The sequence below is a fragment of the Oncorhynchus nerka genome, linkage group LG13 (assembly GCF_034236695.1).
Source record: "Oncorhynchus nerka isolate Pitt River linkage group LG13, Oner_Uvic_2.0, whole genome shotgun sequence".
Taxonomy (NCBI): Eukaryota; Metazoa; Chordata; class Actinopteri; order Salmoniformes; family Salmonidae; genus Oncorhynchus; species Oncorhynchus nerka.
In genome coordinates, this window is record NC_088408.1 from 81,769,245 (window position 1) to 81,786,516 (window position 17,272).

Here is a 17,272-nt window from a genome sequence, read left to right on the forward strand (position 1 = left end):
GCCGGGCTAGCTTCAAGCTAAATGGATGGAAACGCTAGCCAGCAGTAATCATCCGGGGTTGCAGTTAGCTAGTTGTGAAGATCCAGCTGAAAATGTTCCGTTTGCGGTGGGAATCCGGTGGGAATCCGGGGATAAAAATAAATAAATAATAATAGGTCCGTTATGCTCTGGTTAGAGTCGCGTTGTTCGAACTGGCGAGAGCTTTCCGCGCTAAAGGATAGCTGATGACCGGTTAGCTGAAGACCGCTAGCAATGGTTTGCTGACTGATAGCTGGCTAGCTTCAGTTGAGGGGTTCCGGATCCGAAGTAAATATAAATACTTTAGAGAAAAAAAGCAGATCCGCGCTACATTGGGTGAGGTGGGTTGCAGGAGAGTATTTAGAAGTTGAGGTTTAGCAAAATGTTTTAATATGCGATATGTGAAGGAAAATATGTTTAAAAAAACAAAACGATATATACAAGGGACACGACACGACAAGACGTCTGACTGCTACACCATCTTGTCTGTTCACACTGCTATGCTTTATCTTGGCCATGTCGCAGTTGCAAATGAGAACTTGTTCTCAACTAGCCTACCTGGTTAAATAAAGGTGAAATAAAAAAATTGTCTCAATGCAGCCTTATAATGCTATGAAAGGATCCAGGAACCCAAATTATGCTGGTGGATCCCATCCTCTTCATAAAATGTGTTTTGTTTCCAAAAGGTATGGAAATTGTCAACAAAAAATACACACATTGCGCTGCAGTAACATCTTAATCGGCGTTCCTGTGGTGTATTTGATCAGCGCATGTGCTAGCACTCCTTATGTGAGTGTAGTTCAGGAAAACAGTATATGCTTACTTAGAAGTAGTTTTCACATACAAACTTTATACTGTATATCCAAACTCAGAATCAAGTATGCTTCCAAAAAATAACATGGTCACTGTGGTAGAATGTTTTTTCTGATGTCCATGTAAACAGGATTATTAGGGAAATCTTTCTTCTTGCAAACTGTTTAATCTATTGTATTTATCTGACTATCCACAATAATCACATTATTGTATTCATATAATCATACTCAATGTCTGTGTGATCCTTTGTATGTTGTAGATGCAGGAGGTGCAACAGACCAAGGAGATGATCCTGGCCAGTAACCGGAGCCTGGCAGAGCAGAACCTTCAACTGCAGCCCAGACTGAATCACCAGAAGAGCCAGCTTACCAGGTGCTACAGCTCCCTACAGGAGAGCTTCGAGGCCTACCAGGTTCACAAATCCAAACTAGGTAATATATGTTAAACTAGGTAATAGACGCTACAGAAACAAGACTAGGGTTCCTGCCCTATTGGCCATTCTGGCTCAGATGAGGCTTTCTTACTGTTTGAATTTATATATTTGAATTTGAAATGCATTACTGTTGACATGAATAGGTTGATATGATAAACAACTTTTATTTTGGTTGACATGGTTTGTGTGACGGTTTGAAGAAGTTCAATGCTATTACCCGGATTGCCAAATTGACAACTCACTTTGAGCTTTTGAACATTGTAATTTACTGTCATGGCGGGTAGTTTGTGAGTTTGCATAATATTTTCCTCTTGTTTGTTCTTCCATTGGATTATGACACACAGACCTGACCAGTTTCTCCAGCTTTTCCCATCAGAAGGCCCATATAGTGGCCCTAACCCAGTTTAATTTTCCCTCCCGCAGTAGCTAATCTCTGCCAGTATTGAGCAGGATCCAGCATTGATTTGAGGGAGGGGGGGACATGATAGCCTATAATGACAAAGTCAAAACATGTTTTTTAGAATGTTTTGCAATTGTATAAAAAATGAAATACAGGAATATCTCATTGACTTAAGTATTCACACCTCTGAGTCAGTACTTTGTAGAAGCACCTTTGGCGGCGATTGCAGCTTTGAGTCGTCTTGTGTATGACTGTATCAGCTTTGCACATCTGGATTTGAGGATTTTCTCCCATTCCTCCTTGTTATAGATGAGGAGCAGCGGTGAACAGCAATCTTCAAGTCTTTTCTCAGATTTTCAATGGGATTCAAGTCTGGGCTTTGGCTGGGCCACATTTTTGTTCTGAAGCCATTCCAGCATTGCTTTGACTGTATGCTTGGGGTCATTGTCCTGTTGGAATGTATATCTTCGCTCCAGTCTAAGGTCATTTGCACTCTGAAGCAGGTTCTCTTCAAGGATTTGTCTGTATTTGACTCCATTCAATGTTCCCTCGATCCATACCAGTCCCTGCCATTGAAAAGCATCTGCATAGCATGGCGCTGCCACCACCATGCTTCACAGTAGACCGGTGATGAGCTGTGCCTGGTTTTCTCCAGACATAGTGTGTTGCAATTCAGGCCAAATAGTAACATGTTTGTCTCATTGACTACAGATTCTTTTGCCTTATGCTCTGTCTTTCATGTGCATTTTTGCAAACCCCCATCGTGCTGTCATGCTTCCGTCTGGCTATTCCATAAAGCCCAGATTGGTGACGTGCTATAGAGACTGTTGTCCTTCTGGGGGATGTGAATACGTAGACCCATGAGCCACTGCGGATCCCATGAGGAGTTCTGTTTTTTTGTGGCCCCCACCACCATCAATGTTGCCCATCCCTGATCTAGGAGGTCGATGAACACTTCCTTCGGACTTCATGGTATAGTTTCTGCTCTGACATGTAGTTTCAACTGTGGAACCTTTATCTAGACAGGTGTTTCTTTCTAAATCATGTCCAAACAATTGAATTGGCCACAGGTGGACTCAACGTTGTAGGGACATCTCAAGGATGATCAAAGGAAATTGGATGCACCTGATCTCAATTTGAAGTGTCATAGTAAAGGGGTGTGAATACTTATGCAAATTAGATATTTCTGTATTTAATTTTTAAGGTCCAGGCAAGTTTTGTAGGAAAATGGTTAACTTATTGCAATTCTACATATTTTTAAATGGGTCAGAGAGAAAAATGTGCAATTCTAATAGCTAATCTCATGCTATTTGACATATTTTGCAATGAGGCTGAGAGAAAATGTTGCAGTTTTAAAGTTAATTTCCTGTAATTCTTAACATTTTGTGTTACATTTGACGTGTTCATATGCTATCTGGGGGGCCCCCGAGCTTTGGGGGATCCCCCCTGTCTTGCGGGGCCTGTGGAGGTGCATCCTACGCCACTGAATAAATTGACTGCTGATACTTATGACCTGGTATGACGCGAAGGTTGCCAGGCAACCCCCTCCAAACAGCATGCCAACATTTCACTTCAGTCTTTGTTGTGGTGGATGTAGCACTCACTGATAAAGTTAGTTTGTCTTTGTATTCTCCTCTCATCACAAGAGCAGTGATTTGGCCCTCCTCAATGCATAGGCTGCCATTTACCCTGCAGCTGAACAGGCTTTCTGTCTCTGCCTCCTTTTGTACACAGTAGATGGTATTGTACTTTTACATTGACATTTTAGTAATTTAGCAGACACTCATATCCAGAGCGACGTAGTGCATTCATCTTAAGATGGCTAGGTGGGTCAACCAAATATCACAGTCCTAGTACGTACATTTTTCCTCAATAAAGTAGCTATCAGTAAAGTCAGAGCTAGAAATTCAAGTGTGTGTGTGTTAGTTCACAAAATACACATTCTTTTTTGGTGTGAGAGGGGGTGCTTTGGGATTATTTAAGATTCTCTTTGAAGAGGTAGGGTTTCAGATGTTTTCGGAGGATGGGCAAGGACTCTGCTGCCCTAGCTTCAAGGGGAAGCTGGTTCCACCATTGAGGTGCCAGGACAGAGAAGAGCTTGGACTGGGCTGAGTGGAAGCTGCCCCCCATAGGGGTGGAAGGGCCAAGAGACCAGAGGTGGCAGAACGGAGGTTGGAGTGTAGGGTTTGAGCAGAGCCTGAGAGTAGGGAGGGGCAGTTCCTCTTGCTGGTCCGTAGGCAAGTACCATGGTCTTGTAGTGGATACGAGCTTCGACTGGAAGCCAGTGGAGTGTGCGGAGGTACGGGGTGACATGAGAGAACTTGGGAAGGTTGCAGGGGTTTGATGGCACAAGCAGGGAGCCCAGCCAACAGCAAGTTGCAGTAGTCCAGACGGGAGATGACAATGCCTGGACTTATATTCCCATGCTCTACTTGTGTGGCTGTTCTATCATGGAAGGCCTCGCCACCTGCCATTTGTTTGTTGATGGCGAGAGGGCTTTTGTCAAATGTAGGATACCGGTTTCCCTGTGTGCTGGCTATCCTAGTTGTAGATTTGTTGTAAGCAGCAGCCGTAGTGCATCTGCATGGGAAGGACAGAGCAGGGTTGTGTCCCAAACAGGCACTTTATTTTTTTATATATATAGTGGATAGGGTGCCATTTGGGAGACAGCCCACAGCGCTGGGAGCAACTGAACTCAGCCATGTGACCCAGATGAAAAGCATGGTTTTACGGCAGAATCAACCCAGTATTGTTTGGCACGTGTGTTTCAAATCAAATCAAATGTATTTATATAGCCCTTCGTACATCAGCTGATATCTCAAAGTGCTGTACAGAAACCCAGCCTAAAACCCCAAACAGCAAGCAATGCAGGTGTAGCACGGTGGCTAGGAAAAACTCCCTAGAAAGGCCAAAACCTAGGAAGAAACCTAGAGAGGAACCAGGCTATGTGGGGTGGCCAGTCCTCTTCTGGCTGTGCCGGGTGGAGATTATAACAGAACATGGCCAAGATGTTCAAATGTTCATAACTGACCAGCATGGTCGAATAATAATAAGGCAGAACAGTTGAAACTGGAGCAGCAGCATGGCCAGGTGGACTGGGGACAGCAAGGAGTCATCATGTCAGGTAGTCCTGGGGCATGGTCCTAGGGCTCAGGTCAGTTGAAACTGGAACAGCAGCATGGCCAGGTGGACTGGGGACAGCAAGGAGTCATCATGTCAGGTAGTCCTGGGGCATGGTCCTAGGGCTCAGGTCCTCCGAGAGAGAGAAAGAAAGAGAGAAGGAGAGAATTAGAGAACGCACACTTAGATTCACACAGGACACCGAATAGGACAGGAGAAGTACTCCAGATATAACAAACTGACCCCAGCCCCCCGACACATAAACTACTGCAGCATAAATACTGGAGGCTGAGACAGGAGGGGTCAGGAGACACTGTGGCCCCATCCGAGGACACCCCCGGACAGGGCCAAACAGGAAGGATATAACCCCACCCACTTTGCCAAAGCACAGCCCCCACACCATTAGAGGGATATCTTCAACCACCAACTTACCATCCTGAGACAAGGCTGAGTATAGCCCACTTAGATCTCTGCCACGGCACAACCCAAGGGGGGGCGCCAACCCAGACAGGATGACCACAACAGTGAATCAACCCACTCAGGTGACGCACCCCCTCCAGGGACGGCATGAGAGAGCCCCAGTAAGCCAGTGACTCAGCCCCTGTAATAGGGTTAGAGGCAGAGAATCCCAGTGGAAAGAGGGGAACCGGCCAGGCAGAGACAGCAAGGGCGGTTTGTTGCTCCAGAGCCTTTCCGTTCACCTTCCCACTCCTGGGCCAGACTACACTCAATCATATGACCCACTGAAGAGATGAGTCTTCAGTAAATACTTAAAGGTTGAGACCGAGTTTGCGTCTCTGACATGGGTAGGCAGACCGTTCCATAAAAATGGAGCTCAATAGGAGAAAGCCCTGCCTCCAGCTGTTTGCTTAGAAATTCTAGGGACAATTAGGAGGCCTACGTCTTGTGACCGTAGCGTACGTGTAGGTATGTATGGCAGGACCAAATCAGAGAGATCGGTAGGAGCAAGCCCATGTAATGCTTTGTAGGTTAACAGTAAAACCTTGAAATCAGCCCTTGCTTTGACAGGAAGCCAGTGTAGAGAGGCTAGCACTGGAGTAATATGATCAATTTTTTTGGTTCTAGTCAGGATTCTAGCAGCCGTATTTAGCACTAACTGAAGTTTATTTAGTGCTTTATCCGGGTAGCCGGAAAATAGAGCATTGCAGTAGTCTAACCTAGAAGTGACAAAAGCATGGATTAATTTTTCTGCATCATTTTTGGACAGAAAGTTTCTGATTTTTGCAATGTTACGTAGATGGAAAAAAGCTGTCCTCGAAATGGTCTTGATATGTTCTTCAAAAGAGAGATCAGGGTCCAGAGTAACGCCGAGGTCCTTCACAGTTTTATTTGAGACGACTGTACAACCATTAAGATTAATTGTCAGATTCAACAGAAGATCTCTTTGTTTCTTGGGACCTAGAACAAGCATCTCTGTTTTGTCCGAGTTTAATAGTAGAAAGTTTGCAGCCATCCACTTCCTTATGTCTGAAACACATGCTTCTAGCGAGGGCAATTTTGGGGCTTCACCATGTTTCATTGAAATGTACAGCTGTGTGTCATCCGCATAGCAGTGAAAGTTTACATTATGTTTTGAATAACATCCCCAAGAGGTAAAATATATAGTGAAAACAATAGTGGTCCTAAAAACGGAACCTTGAGGAATTAATTTACAGTTGATTTGTCAGAGGACAAACCATTCACAGAGACAAACTGATATCTTTCCGACAGATAAGATCTAAACCAGGCCAGAACATATCCGTGTAGACCAATTTGGGTTTCCAATCTCTCCAAAAGAATGTGGTGATCGATGGTATCAAAAGCAGCACTAAGGTCTAGGAGCACGAGGACAGATGCAGAGCCTCGGTCCGATGCCATTAAAATGTAATTTACCACCTTCACAAGTGCCGTCTCAGTGCTATGATGGGGTCTAAAACCAGACCGAAGCATTTCGTATACATTGTTTCTCTTCAGGAAGGCAGTGAGTTGCTGCGCAACAGCCTTCTCTAAAATTTTTGAGAGGAATGGAAGATTCGATATAGGCCAATAGTTTTTTTATATTTTCTGGGTCAAGGTTTGGCTTTTCCAAGAGAGGCTTTATTACTGCCACTTTTAGTGAGTTTGGTACACATCCAGTGGATAGAGAGCAGTTTATTATGTTCAACATAGGAGGGCCAAGCACAGGAAGCAGCTCTTTCAGTAGTTTAGTTGGAATAGGGTCCAGTATGCAGCTTGAAGGTTTAGAGGCCATGATTATTTTCATCATTGTGTCAAGAGATATAGTACTAAAACACTTGAGCGTCTCTCTTGATCCTAGGTCCTGGCAGAGTTGTGCAGACTCAGGACAACTGAGGTTTGGAGGAATACGCAGGTTTAAAGAGGAGTCCGTAATTTGCTTTCTAATAATCATAATCTTTTCCTCAAAGAAGTTCATGAATTTATCACTGCTAAAGTGAAAGTCATCCTCTCTTGGGGAATGCTGCTTTTTAGTTAGCTTTGCGACAGTATCAAAAAGGAATTTCGGATTGCTTCGCATACAGTGACTCCCTCCACCATAGCAACTGCAACAGGGGTGCTTCAGAACATTCTCGAGGGTGGCAGTGAGTGGGGACCAGGGTGGCAGGACAGACTGTGCCCCCTGCCCCTTAGTACAACAGCGGGCAAAAAAAGCATGGGAGGGAGGGAAAGAGCGAGAGGAAGAGAGGCCAAAAACTCCCCCTTCACTGTCAGTTGAGGCTGGTCTGTATCCATTACTAAATGGCAGTCTCATGATCCCTGGTCCAAACTGTGTGTGTGTTCCACTCTGGTCTTTCAGAGTTGGAGAATCATTCCATTGTGTGGAGAAGTGCTGATGCTTGTGTGTGTCTGTCTCATTAGAGTGGAGAGGGGATGAGAGAGTCATTTGGCTGGGCCAGAGGAAGAGCTTCTATCCTCCTAACACTTCACTCTGCAACTCACACCTACAGTATGCTTGGATTTGGTTCTAATAGACTATACTTGGGACATGTCTAGTTCACAAATAAATCAAATGATCTCAGTCATGTCAATTGGACCAATGACCACTTCCCCTCCCTGTCCTCTCTGTTTAAATGTTGTTTTCCTGTGATATTAGACAGACAGTAGTTCTCTCTGTCATTGTGGTAATTCACTGTGAGTGGGTGCACTCTGTTGGCTGGGGCAGCTGTGAAACGCCTTGCATCACGCCCGGGGAAGCTGGTTAAATTAAGCCAGTTTTATCTGGCACTTCGCAGGGAGGTGGAGGGGGCCAGGCCTTTGTCTAGGCTTTACAGTGTTTTCTCGATCTTTCCTTTTCTGTCTTTCTTGCTGGAGCTCCCTGATGTATAGCTCAGATCTGTCTTATTCTGACAAGTCAAATGGGTTTACACACGTATTACAATACTTTACAATACTTCTTTTGTTATTACACAAACATTGTAATAACAGATATGATTTTTTTTCAATTATGCATACACATTTTTCCAACCACTCATGCTCTCGTCTTCTAGGCTACATGAGTTGTGTCTTTCTGTAAGGTGTGATTTGTCCAGTGTTGGTGAAATGTGGGTGAGTTGGCATTTTCACCACACTAGTGGTTAGGGATCATAAACCTAGAGTTTTGCTGTGTGATCTGGTTGTTTTGGTGTCAGGTCCTGCATGTAATTCCAGCAGCTCCAGCTGGTATTGTCTTTCAGTCAGCAGACTGACTCAACACAGGAACCAGGCTGGCCTCTCGTTCAGCTTCCTTGGAGACTCTCTGACTGGGCCAAATAGCACCCCATACTCACAAAGGGCTCTGGTCAAAAGTAGTGCACTGTTTATGGAGTAGGGTGCATTTACAGACGCAGGCCCCAATCTATTTCAGTTCACCACTCATTATGAAAGACAGTCAGTCTCTTTGCTCAGGAGTGGTTCTATCCTGACAACTCGTAATGAGGCCTTGGTTTTGGTGTCAGAGGTTGTTGTAGAGAATGAGTGACGGCTGGATATGGAGCGCTGTGTGTGTGTTCCCTGCTCACTGGTTGAATACTCCCTTATACTTCTGTAGCAGTCATCATGTGACTCTCTCATGTTATTGAGGCCTACTCATTATTTTCAGCAGTATTGTCAACAGTCGTGTGACTATGAGGCGACTATTTGAGATTAATTCTAGTTGCTGTCGTAAAACAAAATGTCAACTTTTGTCTTGTCCTTTCCGTTCTCCTCTGTTCAGACCACATATTTCCAAGTGTTGTCACTGTGACATGATGCATTCTAGCTACATTTGAAAACAAAATTGTAACTTTGTTTGTTTATTTTTTCTCTTCTGTTCACAGACCACAGCTCTGGGAACAGTTCATTGGACACATTTCTTGCTCTATTGCAGGCAGAGGGAGCCAAGATTGAAGAGGAGACAGAGGTAAGCAGCATTACAGCATTACAACACCTCTCTCTGTCAAAGGACGGCCTAATGTGTCCTGCGGCATCAGTTTATACACTGTGTCCTGCCGTTCCTGTTTTTATTTCCGCTGTGGCCCAGAGGCCCTATCCATTTATGATTTGTTAATCTGACTTTATGGTCCTGATAGTTACAAGTTGGGGGAACACCTTGCGTTTGTTCTTTAGTTTTGTTACTGTCGAATCCTCACATCTATTCATCACATTGTTTATACTTTATTTTATTTTTTTTTCCCATAAAAGGGTTGCATGGAATCTCCAGACTGCTTTCTTGGAATGTTTTTAAACCGTCCCTCTTTTCTAAACAGAACATGGCGGACTCCTTCTTGGACGGGGACGTCACCCTGGATGCCTTCATGGACTCGTACCAGAGCAACAGGAAGCTGGCCCACCTGAGGAGGGTGAAGATTGACAAGCTGCAGGAGATGGTGCTGAAGGGTGGACGGCTGCCTCGGGTCCCAGTCTCCTGCTCCCATCCTCAGGAGGTCTCAGCCAGGCCAGCCCCCCTCTACACAGAGGCCAACAACCACAACCCCTTTCCAGTGCCTCAGCCCAGGAGAGCCCCCCCTCCCCCTCCAGCCCAACAACCCCCAGCTGTAGCCTCCCAGCCCCAGCCTGCTGTCTTTTCCTACCCTGCCACCCCATACCCCCCTATCCCCCCCAGGGCGGGCCACCCTTTGCTCAGTGTCAAGCCTGGGTACCAGCACCCTTTTGTGTCTCAGTACCCCCCTGCCCTGCCTCAGAGGCCTCCCCCTCGCATGGCTCCACAGTCTGGCTTCATGATTCAGTAGTGAAGGGGCCACAGTACAGGTGCATTACAGTACATGCAGTGGACTTGCACTGCAGCCTCGCTGGAACTATGAATACGGTGCAACGTATCACAAAGGGGGTTGATTGACTTGCCAAGGCTGGTCTGGGCGTCCAACTGAAGAAGAAAAAAACTATCTATACAACATCGGGATTGAATTTGCACTCTTACCAGAATCAGAACTCCATTGCTACAACACCCCAGAAAGGACTTGACCTACCAGTCTGCCTATGTCTGCAAAGCTAAATCCCTCAGCGACAGGGCTTTAGATGTAGTCTAAAGTGAAATAAATGTCCATGTATGGTTCACTGGCCTCAGTAGCCTGGACTGGCCATCACCCCAGTTAAATGAGCCCTAGGTTTTCACCACGTTGTCCCAGTCAGACAGTCCATGCCCCTCAGTAATGTCCTCAGTCCTCCCTTTTCTCCTGACGGTGCCTCGTCTGAGGTATCTAAAGGGAAGGGGGACTATAGCCGTTCATCGCTGTTTCTCATCTGAGCTACTGTGTCATTTGAATTGGTTGTTTTTATGTTGCGTTACCAGAGACTGTTCACGGAAGATATTGGCAAACCATATGCAAAACGAACAGAGACCTTACTGTGCTGTTTTTAAAACTTATTTCCCAGGTATATCTGCACAAACCTGTATCCATTATATTCTGACTTGCTGACTTATTTCCATAGGGTACTTAGAAATGTTGAGACTTCTTCTAAAATTAATTAATATATATATATAATATATATATATAATATATATATAATATAAGGAGTGGACAGACATTTTTACAGAAATTGTGAGGTGGGTGCATCTCTTTTCCAGCACAGGGATTTGTCAAAGGATTGCATGGATCGCATGCTCAATCCAATAGGGAGGTCAGTTGGTCTCTGTCGCTCAGGGCAGATATGTGCAAAAATGCACTGATAAGGGTGGGTGGGGCTCTTGTCACAAACACACTGAAACCTGGGCCTCTTGCTCTGGCCTACTGAAGGATCTGTCCATGGCCATATAATACATTTTCCTTAACTATATTTTAGTCACTTATCTAATAAGCATATTTTATGCTCGAAAGTTGAGACATTTGTTTGCCTTTTACCTTTTTTTTGTCTTATCCTTCATTCATTTCATCATTGAATTAACTTTTTATCTTGATTTTACTTGGGTACATGTTCTAAAGCTTATCATTCTTGATGTTTTAAGTCATTGCTGTTGAAACAAGATTTAGTCTATATATCTTAATCTGTGATATAACCATATAGTCCATGTAAAATCAAGCATATAACTGAGCCAGTCATCCACAGTTGTGTGAGCAGTAGCACCCTCTGTATGTAGACAATGTTTGTGTTGGGCTCTAAAGATTTGATTCGGATCATATTGATTGAACACCAAAGATTCCATGTCATCTCAATGTCTCTGAAGTTGTTTATTGAGTAACCGTTGTGTAAAAGTACTATTTTCATACCTTCCTGCATATCCATTCGTTAGGTTTATACCCATATGGCAGTAGTTTGAAGTGTGCACATTTGAACGTTTGTAGCCTATTGTTTCTTCACACCAGACGCCATATTCAGGAAATGGAGTCTGGATCAAACATAATTTAGTACCCATCTAAAATGTCTCTTGCACCATTTTTATTACAAATACTTATCCTGAAGGAGTCACATCCTAAAACAGTTGTTGGTTACCTTGTCCTAAATGCTGTAGTTGTGCACTGTTAAAGAGCCTACACTGGACTGATTATGGAGAATCATACTGCTCTATACTCAATCTGTGAACACTGACCATGATTGACTGCTCTGCTGCTCTGGATCCCCCTAGCCTAAGAACGTACATGTATAGTATGTTCCAAGCCCTTTGCTAACCCTACCATCAATGTTTTACTTCCCCTTGGCTGTGCCCCAGTTCAGTTCTCCAACTAATGTGATGGTTATGCATGCCTGGGGGCAAGAAAGGCTTGATTCTGTCTGCCTGTCAGGATTCAACTCTCCTAACTGGTGCTATGGGGCTGGTGCCACCGCTTCAGTTTGCTTCTGAATTTGTGCTTGAGAGGTATGTCTTCAGGGACTGTGCCTAATGCTTGTGTGGTACTTGTACAGCTTCTTTATACCATCAATAGAAGGTGGTTTGCTTGCCCTGAGGTGGGTGACCACTATTTCTGTTCTTATGCATATCTATGTTTCACCAACACAATGGGACTCCTAGAGTTTTTTAAAAATGTGTCTAGTAACAAACAAATGCATATTTTTGATAAATGGTCCACAATCGGAGCAATACGTTTGCTTGTGATTTATTATATACCCATTTGGTTTGATGAACTTGCATTTCTAACTTAAACTGTTAAACTCTGAAATTAATCATTGATTTCCTCTGCTGTAGTTAGCTGTTTGTCTGTAACTGGCATAATTCAGCTGTTTGGGCTGCTTTAAAATAGACATTTGTAGTACTCATTTTCATACATTGTTTGCTATGTAATGTAATGTTGTAGGTCTTTTAGATTTTCAGATTGTAGAGGTGGTTGGTGGAATTATAAAACTATTTTTAAGGATGGTGAATCAATTGTGTTTTTATTTGATTTTATATTAAATGTATTTGTTGTCTCTTGAGTTTCATCACACCAAATCACAAAGCTTGATCTGTAAGTTTAATGTAGGTTGTTAGGGAGTAGAGCTGGTACAGTTGGCCATTTCAACTTAATTCAGAATACATAGAAAGGTTATATACCAAAATGTGAGGTTAACAATGACATCTGAGCTTGGAATGAAATGTCAATGGAGTTGATCTCCCTCTACGGCCTAGGCCTCACAGTCCTATTCCTTTTATAGGGCTCTAAATTTGACCAGGACTCATAAGGCTCTGTTTACAAGTAGTGCACTATGTAGGAAATAGGAAGATCCATTAGGAACACATCCACGCTTACCTACTGTCTCACTGTTAATATATTTCGCTGTGAAGATGTATACATTGTCACATCTTGATTATGTTAAATGTTATAATGAACATTGGAGTTAAATGACGTTTTTTTTAATGAATCCTAATTACAATACAAGAGCCACTCTTGATGGTAAAATCAAGCTGCGGGGTATATTGAAACAAGACTGCCATCTAGTGTTTATTTACTGACATTGCCATGAAGTATAATTACTATATGATGTTCCTTGGACAACAGGGGAGAGTCTCAATTGCATCCTCTCACGTCCTCTCTCGATTCCTTCTCAAAACCCATTGGAGGAGGTCAGAGCGGCGGGACCTCTGGATGAGAAAGTCAATGGGTTTTGAGAATGAGACGGAAGCACAGAGCATGTAATTAAGATTCTCCCCGTGTGTGTATGATGTCTCTGGGAGAATATTTAGCTATGGTCTAAAATTGAACATATTCAGACTTTTCCTAATCTAAACAGAAATCTGAAGTGTATGGATAATGATATGACAGGTTGGCTGCCTGGTAGGTGTGTCCAATAGGTGTGCATTCAATACAAAACAATGTTTTAACAATCGATGTCAATGAAACCGGACACTCGATTTAGGAACTATCTACACTGCTTTGAATTCATTGTCGACTTCTCATTTATGATGAAACTAATTTAGCTTTGGCAAATCCTCTCTAGTGTTAAACCCTTTCTGATACAGCCAAAACATTGTAGATTTTGAATGCACCCAAGTGACGTGCAGATGTATGCATTACGTTATCATAGCTACATCATGACCGGGTCAGGGTACAGAACAAAAAAAAACATTTTTGGAGGAATGGCAACAGAACCAGCAATGAAAGTCATCTCTATAGTGTTCTGGAACAGAACTGTTATTTTAAAATCTTGAGAACCGGTTAATAATGCTATTTTTCGTTCTGAAAATATACTTGTTTACAGTGGTGTAAAGTACTTACGTCAAAATAATTTGAAGTACTACTTAAGTTCTCTTTTTGGAGTATCTGTATTTTACTATTTATATTTTCGACAACTTTTACTAAACTACATTCCTAAAGAAAATGTACTTTTTACTCCATACATTTTCCCTGACACCCAAAAGTCCTCGTTACATTTTGAATGCTTAGCAGGACATGAAAATGGTTCAATTCACACACTTATTAAGAGAACATCCCTGGTCTGGCGGACTCACTAAACACAAATGCTTAATTTGTAAATTATGTCTGAGTGTTGGAGTGTGCCCTTGGCTATCTGTTAATTTGACAAAAACATGAAAATTGTGCCATCTGATTTGCTTAATATAAGGAATGTGAAATGCTTCATACTTTTACTTTTGATACTCAAGTATATTTTAGCAATTACATTTACTTTTGATATTTAAGTATATTTAAAGCCAAATACTTTTAGACTTAAGTAGACTTTTACTGTGTGATTTTCTACTAAGGTATCTGTTACTCATGTATGACAATTGAGTACTTTTTACACCACTGCTCCCAGGATGCCAGCCTGGTTTAGGATCAGATAGGGCAAAGTAGTGGCGAGGTTTTAATGGGTGTAGGGGTTAGTTGGTAGGGCAATGTTCCTCCCTTTTGTCTGTCCTTTTCGCCTTCCCTTTTTGTGTCACAAAGTGTAATGCATTCATACTCCTGAACAGTAGGTGGAAACACGGCCAGACAAAATAAATAAATTAATATGGAGTTCGTGACCGGTATCACACGCCAGTACAGTAGGTGTCAGTGTATGCATTTCTCGATTGCGATCAGCCAACACAAACTTAAAGAAGAAGAAGGCGCACCGATTTGACAAAAATGGTCTGCTTGAACGCGCCCTGTCTATGTGGGCTGTCAGATTAGCTAGAGTTTAATCCGTTGGGTTATGATCAGAACGCTAGTTATACCTGGGACAGGTTTCAATAACCACGAGGAAACGCAGGTCTGAAGTCGATAGATTTTATGAATGAGTAGCTAATCTAAGTAATCCAAGCCATTTGATGAGATGTCTGAATAACGTTAGCATTCAAATGGCTTGATAGCTAGTGATTTGTCAATCTGATAGACATTTAACGTTAGTTAGCCAGCTAACAGTTAGTTAGCTAGTTTGCTCTTAAACTCTTAAAAAAGTGGAAAATCGGATTTTCTACAAAATATTAAATAATTTTGATACGCGGAACAAGCAGTCCCGGTTTTGATGGTCCACTTCAGTTTGTGACATTTTGACACAGACTAGCTAGCTAGCTCGTTAGCAATCGAGCATAGCTAGCTAACTACTGTAGCTAATTAAATCAGTATTGTCGGAAATAAAGCCAGTTTCTCTTCAGTCTCAACATAACGTCAAAACAGTGTAAGCAGCTAGCTAGAGGCTAGCTAGCTAGGTCATTGAGCTTGGTCCTGAATCTTGAGGCAAGGCGAAACAATCATGTCTGGGAAAGACAAAGACAAGGAGAAAGCCGGAGAAAAACAATCTACAACTGAGCGGCTCGTAAAAGGTGAGTTGACTTTGCAGGAGCTAGCTAGTTAGACTTCAATTTAACAGTCCATGGGTTAGACAGTTGGCTAGCTAACGTTAGACCACAATAAACTGCAAGAACAGCATGCTAGTAAACTATATTGAACGAACAATTTGTATCTGCTTGGCTGCAGTAGTTAGGTAGTTTGGCTAGCTAGTTCTGTCATAATGTTAACGTTACATTTCGTTAGGACACACAGTTTGTAACTAGCTATATATATTTAGCATGGCTCACTCAACAGCTATAGCTAGGTAGTCAACAGGCACGACATATACAGAATGGACAGAGACAATTAATGTTACTCGCAATCCAAAAAATGTAGTTTGTTAAAAATGGTTGTCTAGTTAACTAGCTACTTAAATGTGTTTTCTAATGTGTATAACCAGGGGTGTAGACGGCCTAATCTAAAAAAACAAAATGCTTGTTTTTTGTGACAGTCACCAATTTCTCTGTGATGGGTTTACACTTGTGTTGGTAATTTTTAGGACCGGGTTTATAGCAGCCCTGCCATGAAGCTTGGCTGTGAACTGGACTCAGGGGGCCCCTTTGAAGTTGGCTCTAAATCAGGGTTATTTAAACTTTTTCAGATCGAGCCCCAAAATGTGAAATTGACCGTGGTCCTGTGACCTAAATTGTTTTCCAACGACCCAAATTAATAATAAATGGTGTGTGATTATAAATGTATTCTCATCACTCATGACCCACCTCTCACATTCACAGGGCCCACTTTGGGTCCCGACCCAAGGTTTAAGAAACTACTTTAAATCACCTGGACATAGCTTTGTGGTTGCAGACAGACACCTTCTCCCATGTCTACTGACTGTCTGTTGTCAAGGAACGTGATGCAGGGTGTCATCATTAGGCAGGTTTCAGTGGGGCGGTCTAGATAGGCCTGTAAGTTCTCATCATGAGGAATTGAGTGACTGTGTGCAGTGTGTCACACAAGCGTGACTGAGGGAGTGCGTGCCGTGAGAGGTTTGCTATTGCTGTGATTAGGCTGGCAAGGGGGATTCCTGCACTCTGCTGTTGTGGCTCCCTGGGCAGGCAGAACCTCGTTAGCACAGCCTGGCCTGAACCGGTCTCTTCAGCCGAACCCGAGCCAGCTCCCGGGGAGACCCCCTCTATCAACCCAGCGCTACCGACCCTTTCGGGGAGAGTGCTGGGCCTGCAACAAGGGAATGCCCTGTCAGGGGATTGCAATTTGTACGCATGTCTGCCAGTAGGGAGAGGGTGAGTTAATTGCGGAAAGAATCTCCCCAGTGATGTGTACAACATGGTCTAGCTACCACAGGGTGTGAGAGAGTAGCGGGAGGGAGGAAGAGTGGAAGAAAAGTTGGTTTGTTCATACAGCCAGCCAGAAGCAGTGGGGGTCCCAACCTGGCAGTTTAACTGTACCAAGGCTCAGGAGAGACTTGGTGAGTAGGATGATACTGCTACTCCTCTGCTAGTGGTACTATCCACACGATTGATCTCACTCACTGCTAGATATGAAACTGACACTTTGGATAGCCTACATTATTGAAGAGATGGGATGTTGTGCAAGTGCTCTACTTGTACCACAATTGTAGCCCAGATGGAAAAGAGGAGATATTCATAATTCTTTATTGGTGAGTTCATATTTCACACTCCACTTAATTCGTGTGATTTATGGGGAGCCTCAAATCAAACATTTGGTATGGTAATTAAAAACTGAGTGTAGCCTTGGCAGGTGTTCCTGTCTGAATGGGAGCGGCCCAGTTGGGTCCTGTGCAGTGCAGAGTATGTGATGCCACAACTCTGTGTAATTAATTCATTTGGTAAAGTAAAGGCATTCAGTGAT

At 43.2% G+C, this 17,272-nt stretch overlaps 2 protein-coding genes across 6 annotated transcripts in view; both read left to right on the forward strand.

The window, feature by feature from the left end:
• The window catches only part of LOC115140257 (vacuolar protein sorting-associated protein 37B-like), a 29,387-nt gene extending 16,819 nt beyond the window's left edge, over nt 1-12,568 (forward strand). The window contains exons 2-4 of the mRNA XM_029678507.2: nt 1,091-1,262; nt 9,098-9,180; nt 9,527-12,568. Coding sequence (XP_029534367.1) covers nt 1,091-1,262; nt 9,098-9,180; nt 9,527-10,009 — 738 coding nt within the window. The 3' untranslated portion in view covers nt 10,010-12,568. The remainder of the gene's footprint in view (nt 1-1,090; nt 1,263-9,097; nt 9,181-9,526) is intronic.
• Nucleotides 12,569-14,731: 2,163 nt separating this feature from the next.
• Nucleotides 14,732-17,272, forward strand: part of LOC115140258 (serine/threonine-protein phosphatase 2B catalytic subunit gamma isoform-like) — a 43,307-nt gene continuing 40,766 nt past the window's right edge. For all 5 annotated transcript variants that reach the window (XM_029678508.2, XM_029678510.2, XM_029678511.2 and 2 more), the window contains exon 1: nt 14,732-15,432. In XM_029678508.2, the coding sequence (XP_029534368.1) occupies nt 15,363-15,432 (70 nt within the window). In that variant the 5' untranslated portion in view covers nt 14,732-15,362. The remainder of the gene's footprint in view (nt 15,433-17,272) is intronic.